Raw genomic sequence first — 8,390 nt, 5'->3', positions numbered from 1 at the left:
GGCTCCGGAGTCTTCGGCTGATTAACTTGTAAGGAACTGTTTTACTATTTGGCAGCAGTATAAGGGGTTTACAAGTGACGGTGAAATAGTCATGATCTGTTCACTACATAATACTGCACACAATCTACCCAGATTCCATGTCAGATGAGATAGACCCTGCATTCCTCCTAGTGAAGGAGATTTCATCACATTTTTACATTATCTGGCGAGATTCCCATTACCAGTATATATATCAACATATTGACTGACTGCTTAAGATCAATCTTATTCCCATGGGAGTAAATTAAAAAGTATATTGCTTATGTTGAATGTGGTACAAATGAATGTGATACTCCACGACTATATTGCATAAATTATATATGTGGTGCTTATACCACATTCTGCATTATCATACACAGTCGAGTCACATTATTGTACCACCTCCTACAGCGTGTAGCCCTTGAAGTACGTCACGCATTGTGCGCTGGCTTGGTGGGTATATAAGGTGTGCGATAGGCTGTCTGCACATATATCACTCATTGCTATCGTGGGTAAAACAGCGATTTATCAGAGTTGCAAAAAGGGATGATTATCAGTTTTCGGGCCAAGGGTGGCAGTATTTCTGAAACAGCGCAGTTTTTGAATGGTTTGCGTGCTGCTGTGGTGAAGGTGTAACATGACAGGACAAATGGCACCACTGCGAATAACAGACATGGAAACTGCAGAGCACGAAGTGCCATTTATGCGAGAGGTGACCGTCGGCTACGAAGGTGCGTGAGGGCCGACACGCTACAGTGAAGCAGCTCATTGTCAAAATGAACTTAGGGGCTACCATTCGTGTGTCTAAAATGACAGTTCAGCCCATCGAACTGATGTCCGTGATGCACACGGCGGTTACTCTGGCTATTATCTGGTGGTCATAATAATGTGACTCGACCAGGTACTATACATGTGGTGCTTATACCAGATTCTGCATTCTCACCTACTCAAAAATAATTGTATTTAGTGAAATGAACCTTTGGACATCCAATCATCTATCTACTGTAAAGTTCACCGGAGACATACACATATATTCCATCAGTGTCTCAAGTTTCAGACCATTTTATGACCAAATTAAATGTGTTTTATTTGTCTGCACGGATGTTACTGATCTTATGTTTCTTTTATTTCTGCACATTCTCTCCTTATCCCAGTTACAGTGGGTTCTGTCTGTGTGACTGCCGCTGGGGATCCCGGCAGTCAGCATACAGACTGTGGGATCCCATTGTCAGAATGCTGGCGGGAAGGGAGTGGGGCGCAAAGCGCAATAAGGCACTTGCAGGCTCGTGCTTTGTGGAAGGTGGAGAAGTGGCAGAAAACCTGCTCTCAAAGCAGCTTGACTGGTCTTGTGCCTGGTAGCAGCAACAATATCCCATATATAAAAGGTTACAATCTTATTCTAATAAAAGTCACAATTATTATATTTTACATATCACCAATTTTACTGTGCCTGTACCCTTTGTTATATAGCAATTTGCTCCTGTTAATATAAATAAAAAAAAGTGTGGGCGCCTGCAGGGCGCTACAACAATTTAGTCAGATTGCAGCTAGAACCAGCATGCAGATCCCTTGGAAAACAGCATCACCACACCATTCCCAAGCCTTTATTCCAGGGCACTGGAAAGGAAAAGAAAATAGGATTTTGGTACTTACCAGATAAATCCGTTTCTTTGAATCCATAGGAGGCACTGGAGTACCCTTGGGATATGGACGGTGCGATAGCAAGGATAGACACATTTAAATATTTACATGTGTAACCCTCCTCCCCCTCCATACTCCCCAGATGCACATTTAAATATTTACATGTGTAACCCTCCTCCCCCTCCATACTCCCCAGATGCACATTTAAATATTTACATGTGTAACCCTCCTCCCCCTCTATACTCCCCAGATGCACATTTAAATATTTAAATGTGTAACCCTCCTCCCCCTCCATACTCTCCAGATGCTTCAGTGTTTTTTTGCTGAGACGAACAGGAGCGAAAGAGAGTATGAACAATGGAGAATTACATATAATATAACGGACAACAAGAAAGTTGAAACGAGAACAGATAACAATCACCTTAACCTTTAAACAAGCAGGTGATAATGTGTACTATAAACGGAACCTACCACAATACAGGTGAAACTGCTCTGGGTGGGCGTCCAGTGCCCCCTATGGATTCAAAGAAAAGGATTTATCTGGTAAGTACCAAAATCCTATTTTCTTTTTCATCCACTAGGGGGTCATGCAGCTCTCTCAGATACACATACCTGCGGTTAAAAACATAAAAACGTCTAATGCCCTTAACTCTGGTTATAACATACTTTTTCCAGATACGATGATAATGTTTTGACGTCACCATCTTCCTGGCTTGGACCATGGTGGAAATAACCTGGAGGGAAGACCTTTTCTTGCTAGAATCTCCCTCTCAACTTCCAAGCAGTCAAACATAGCCGCTGTAAGTCTGGATAGACGAACGGACCTTGTTCAAGAAGATCCTTTTGGAGCGGCAGAGCCATGGTTAGGAAGTCCAAGTACCACGCCTGTCGAGGCCAATCCGGGGCAATTAGAATTGCTAGAACGCTTTCTCTTCTTAGTCTTTTTTAGAACCCTTGGGATTAGTGGTAGAGGAGGGAAGAGATACAAACTGGTACGGCTAAGGCGTCGTCAGCGCGTCCACTGCTACAGCCTGTGGATCCCTCATTCTGGAACAGTGACAGCATAGCTTCTTGTTGAGATGAGAAGCCATCAGGTCTATCTGCGGACAGTCCCACCGGTGAATTAATTGTTGAAACACCTGGGGATGTAGACCCCATTCCCCCGGATGGAGGTTGTGTCTGTTGAGGAAGTCCACATCCCAGTTGTCCACGCCTGCAATGAATATGGCTGAGATGGCCCTTGCGTTGGCCTCTGCCCAGAGGAGGATTTTGACACTTCTCGCATCGCTGCTCTGCTTCTCGTTCCCCCTTGTCGGTTTATGTATGCCATCGCTGTGGCGTTGTCCGATTGAACCTGGATTGACCGATCCTGGTTCAGGAGATGGGAGGCTTGCAGAAGGGCATTGTAAATTGCCCTGAATTCCAGGACATTTATCGGCAGAGTAGATTCCTGAACTGACCATATCCTCTGGAACTGGGCCCCCTTGGGTCAGAGTCCCCCAACCCCGGAGGCTAGCATCCACTGTCCGTAGAATCCACAAGTGGATATTGAAATTCCTGCCTTCTACCAGGTGAGCAACTTGTAGCCACCATAATAATAATAATAGAGAAATCCGGGCTTTCGGAGATAAGGTCACTTCCTGATGCATGTGAAGGTGAAACTCCAACCATTTGTCCAGCAGATCCAGCTGAATAGGCAGGGCATGAAATCTGTTATATTTAGATTGCCTCGTAAGCAGCACCCATCTTGCCCAGCAAACGTATGCAAAGATGCATGGACGCCTTGCGAGGATGGAGCACTGAGCGGGCCAAAGCCTGGATGGCCAAGGCCTTGTCCATCGGGAGAAATACCTTTTGAGACACTGGGGGTAATTCAGAGTTGGTCACAACAGCAAATTTGTTAGTAGTTGGGCAAAATCATGTGCACTGCAGGTGGGGCAGATATAACATGTGCAGAGAGAGTTAGATTTGGGTGGGTTATATAGTTTCTCTGCAGGGTAAATACTGGCTGCTTTATTTTTACACTTCAATTTAGATTTCAGTTTGAACACACCCCACCCAAATCTAACTCTCTCTGCACATGTTATATCTGCCCCCCCCCCCCCTGCAGTGCACATGGTTTTGCCCAACTGCTAACAAATTTGCTGCTGCAATCAACTCTGAATTACCCCCACTGTATCCAGTATCATTCCCAGGATTTGGAGACATTGGGTCGGTTCCAGACGAGATTTCTGGAAGTTTAGAATCCACCCATGATCCGTAAGCAGGCGAGTCATCAGATTGATGCTGTGCAATAGACGCTCCCTAGGCATAGCCTTTATCAGGAGATCGTCCAAGTAGGGGACTATGTTGACTCCCATCCTGCGCAGTTGCAGCCTCCTCTCCGCCATGACTTTGGTGAAGACCCTCGGTGCTGTGGACAGGCCAAAGGGCAAGGCCTAAAACTGGAAGTGGTCGTCAAGATGGCGAACCTGAGGTAAGCCTGATGAGAGGGCCACATGGGAATGTGTAGCTAAGCATCCTTGACATCCAGGGATACCAAGAATTCCCCCTTCTCCAGACTGGACACCACTGCCCGCAAGCATTCCATCTTGAATTTGAACACCCACAGATACGGGTTTAGAGATTTCAGGTTTAAGATGGGTTGCACCGAACCATCCAGTTTAGGAACGACAAAAAGATTGGAGTAAAATCCCCTTTTGTGTAAAGGAGGAGTTACTGGAACCACCACCCCTGTTCGCAAAAGTTTTTGAATTGCCTCTTGCAAGGTAACTTTTGCATCGGGCAAAACTGGTAAGCCAGATTTGAAAAATCTGGGAGGAGGAAGTGTTTGAAATTCCAGCCGTTATCCCTGGGAAATGAGATCCCTCACCCAAGGATCCCGGCAGGGCTCCGCCCACACGTGGGCGAAGTGTTGAAGGCGAGCAGCCACCTGAAAGTTACCTTGCTGCTGGGACCAACCGTCATGCGGAAGGCTTAGAGGCAGGGGATTATGTGGTCTGGTCCATGGATGCAGCAGTTGCAGGTTTACAGGATTACAACGCGATCCTCTCGGGGTGGTGGAGACTCCCCGGCCCCTGCCTCTGAACCTTGCCACACGAAAGGTCTGCAAGGAGGGTCCTGTGTAAGAACGTCTAGCAGATGGCGCAGCCGACGGCAGATAGGTAGACTTACCTGCTGTTGCCTGGGAAATCAATTTATTTAATTAGTCCCCAAACAAGTCATCACCTGTAAAGGGAAGATTTTCTACACCCTTTTTGGAATCCGTACCCGCTGACCATTGACGCAACCACAGAATTCTGCGTGCCGAAACTGCCACAGCAGCAGTGCGGCCATTTATCTTACACACAATTCCTTTATAGCCTCGCTCATAACATTTTCAGCATCCTGTATGTGTTGTAACAGAGTAATGACCTCATCCTGGGGCAGATTATCTAATCCATTAACAATATTATCGGACCACCTGCCCATTGCCCTGGAGATCCACCCACAAACTATTGTGGGGCGTTGTGCTACGCTTGCTGCAGTATAAATTGCCTTGAGAGTGGTCTCAATTTTACGGTCAGCCAGCTCTTTTAGGGATATAGCCCCTGGCACTGGCAGTACCAACTTCTTAAGACAGTCTGGACACAGACATATCTACTGACGGGGGTTTTTCCCATTACCTTCCTGTCGTCAGCTGGGAGAGGAAAAGCAGCTAAAAACCTCTGAGGAATTTTAAATTTCTTATCAGGGTTTAACCAAACCTCCCTGGGCAGGGAGATTAACTCTTTAGACACAGGAAAAGTTGCTGAGGTCTTTGGTCTAACATTAAAGTACAATTCCTCATCTGGTTCTGAGTCCTGATCGGGTATGTGAAGAACCTGCTGATGAAGGGGTAGAGTTAAAAGCAGCACACATAACCATGTCCACAGTCATCCTTAAACACTGTAAAATAGCGCAGCTCAGTGTAAAACACCCCCACACAGACACACGCGACCTGCCGCCAAATTGCACCAGGGACCCGCTAACCAGGACCCCAGTGCAACACTCACTGCACCGCGATCTTCAGCATCTGTTGGAGGGTGGTGGTTAGCTGCTGGTGTGGCACACATACTAACGATGGGTGATCAGCACCTCAGGAGCTCAGTGTCCTGTCAGCTGGGATTACAAACCATTAACCCTCAGGAGGTTGGTTCGGTCTCCCCTCTAAGTTCCACGAAGGAGGTAGCCTGGTTGCCAACCAGGACTACCGGAAAACAATAAACTAAAACAAAAATAAAGGAAACTCTCTGGAGCTCCAGAGAAATGCACCCGGCTCCTTGGGCACATTTTTCTAAACGGAGTCTGGTAGAAGGGGCATAGAGGGGAGGAGCCAGCACACACACATACACACTAAAGGTTTTAAAGTGCCAGGCTCCATTGGACCCGATCTCCCCATGGTACTAAAGTACAGATCCCCAGTATCCATTAGGACGTTAGAGAAATTAACTAAATTATGGATTATAGCCCTTATTCAGGTTAGCCAACCAAAAAAGCAAGCTGGACAAATCCATGTTGCACTGCAGGTGGGGCAGGGAGAGTTCGCTTTGGTTGAGGCGTGTTCAAACTGAAATCGAATACCCCTTACACACATTGCCAAAATAACCCGGTATATTGCCGGGTCGAGGTGCGGTGTGGAAGTAGTATGTTACAATTTCCAGGGTTGTCTGACTCTGGTATATCAACCCGGGAATAAAGTTGGGTTATTTCCAGGTTGAAGTGCAGTGTGAACGGGTTGCCTGGTCGATGCAACCCGAGACCCATTCACACTATAGGGAGAGGCGGCGCTTAGAGATGATCTGATCTCCAGGCGCCAACGCCGCACACATCACCATTAACGTAACCAACCCGGCAATATGCTGTGTTGATGCCACCAGTCTGAATGAGGTTTCAAGCGGGTCGCACCTGGGAAGGAGCCGTGTACAAGTCCTGGGTGCGACCCGCTATAGCAATGTGAAAGGGGTATTAATTACAGTGTAAAAATTAAGCAGCCAGTATTTACTATGCACAGAAACAATATAACCCACCCAAATCTAAATCTCTCTGCACGTTACATCTGCCCCACCAGCAGAGCAACATGGTTTTGTCCAGTTGCTTGCTTTTATGGTTTGCTAACAAACCTGAATAACCCCCTCTATTCTACAACAGTAGATGTGCAGTCCCTTTGTTATATTTATTGAGAACAACCACCACATAGAGGTGCGCAGGAAAATGTGATGTAGAGGCACCATAATGCTGAATGATTTATGCAGCTGCATGTTGCCAGAAATTAAATTGTCCTCTTTATGTCTTGACAAACTCAGCAGGATGTGTTTTAGTAGGACTTCATAACAACCAAATGACAATAATTCAGAAATTTATTTTACAGCAGACAAATTTTCCAGGGACTTACCAGTGAGCTTGAAGTGTATACAAACATGGTTGTAAAAACTTACTTTATGTCTGGTAGTTTTTTTTTTTTCAAAATAGGTTTATTTGTTTTATAATTTAAAACTTGATATCCTTGCCCTTGTCTGAAGTTAACAAAACTCCAACGCAAAAGTTAAAATAGTTGAAGGAACCATCGTAAAATGACTACATATAATCTCTTAGTCTCTTTATCCACTTTATTTCACGGGGTCTTCCAGGAGAATCAGGGCTACCTTTCTGCCAGAGAAGCTTTGCAGTTCACAGTAGGAATGATGCCAAGTGATGGGTCAACGGTGTTTGAAGGCAATTGTTACATGTTGTTAAATCCCATCATTCCTTTCATATTTCCTGCAGCTCCTTGTTGAAATTGTCGCATCATAGACTGAAGGCCGGCCATTCCACCTGGCAATACAAGGATGTTCAGTGGTTGTTAGGATATTTGTTATCCAATAGAAGTTTTACACTGGTATTAAATACCAACTACTTGGACATTGCACAGAATACACTAGTAAGAATGTACAGCCATTCATACTCCTGGCTGCTGATAATCATAGTAAGGGTACATCGAAATCTTAACTTCTACAGGTCGTGGGAGGGAATAAACTTTAAAGGGGACATATACTTAACCTTTTAGAAAGCATGCCAGGAAACATTTCAAACAGGAATCACATCAGCAATCAGTGCTCATCTATATTTTCTACAATTGTCTATCACACTTACCCATGTGCTGTAACACTCTTGGGTCCATCATTTTTGCCATCTGTTGATTTAGTTTGGCCATTTGTGATGGATTTACATTTTTCGACATGTCCCCTCCTAGATGGATCGTGGCAAAAAATTATTTTGTAAGTCATCAGACAAGTGACCTCAAAACAGTACAAACTCTACAGGACAACATCATATGCAGCGTAAAATGGCAGGATTGCAAAGCAGTTTACAAATACAATCTAGGGGTGTGCTTGGAAAACAGCATCTCACATAGACCCAGGGAACACCGACCCAATCTCAAGCAATACAATAGTGTAATGTTAAAATACTCCCAATCACTGAATACATACCTTTGAAGAGTCCTTTGATGCCTCCCATTTTTTTAACCATTTGTGCAAACTTTGTGTATTGTGCTAGCAGCTCCTGTACATCTCTTGTAGACACTCCAGATCCCCGGGCCACTCTTTGAATTCTCCCAGGTTGTTTGCTGAAGAGCTTGGCGCCATCTGTATTATCAAGCTCTACAGGAAGACATGACAAAGTTAATTTCTAATGTAGAAGGGCAGAGCGGTGTAATTGCTTTGTAAGCGAGG

At 45.1% G+C, this 8,390-nt stretch overlaps 1 protein-coding gene across 2 annotated transcripts in view; it reads right to left on the bottom strand.

Moving 5' to 3' along the window:
- Positions 1 to 7,019: 7,019 nt before the first annotated feature.
- SRP54 (signal recognition particle 54) overlaps positions 7,020 to 8,390 on the bottom strand; it is a 60,636-nt gene continuing 59,265 nt past the window's right edge. For both annotated transcript variants that reach the window (XM_063947883.1, XM_063947882.1), the window contains exons 14-16: positions 8,148 to 8,318; positions 7,810 to 7,905; positions 7,020 to 7,491 (exon numbers count right to left, since the gene is read on the bottom strand). In XM_063947883.1, coding sequence (XP_063803953.1) covers positions 7,400 to 7,491; positions 7,810 to 7,905; positions 8,148 to 8,318 — 359 coding nt within the window. In that variant the 3' untranslated portion in view covers positions 7,020 to 7,399. The remainder of the gene's footprint in view (positions 7,492 to 7,809; positions 7,906 to 8,147; positions 8,319 to 8,390) is intronic.

Source organism: Pseudophryne corroboree, chromosome 12 (assembly GCF_028390025.1).
Source record: "Pseudophryne corroboree isolate aPseCor3 chromosome 12, aPseCor3.hap2, whole genome shotgun sequence".
NCBI classification, from domain to species: Eukaryota; Metazoa; Chordata; class Amphibia; order Anura; family Myobatrachidae; genus Pseudophryne; species Pseudophryne corroboree.
Note: the sequence above shows the minus strand (reverse complement) of the source record. Positions and strands in the feature narration are given on the sequence as shown.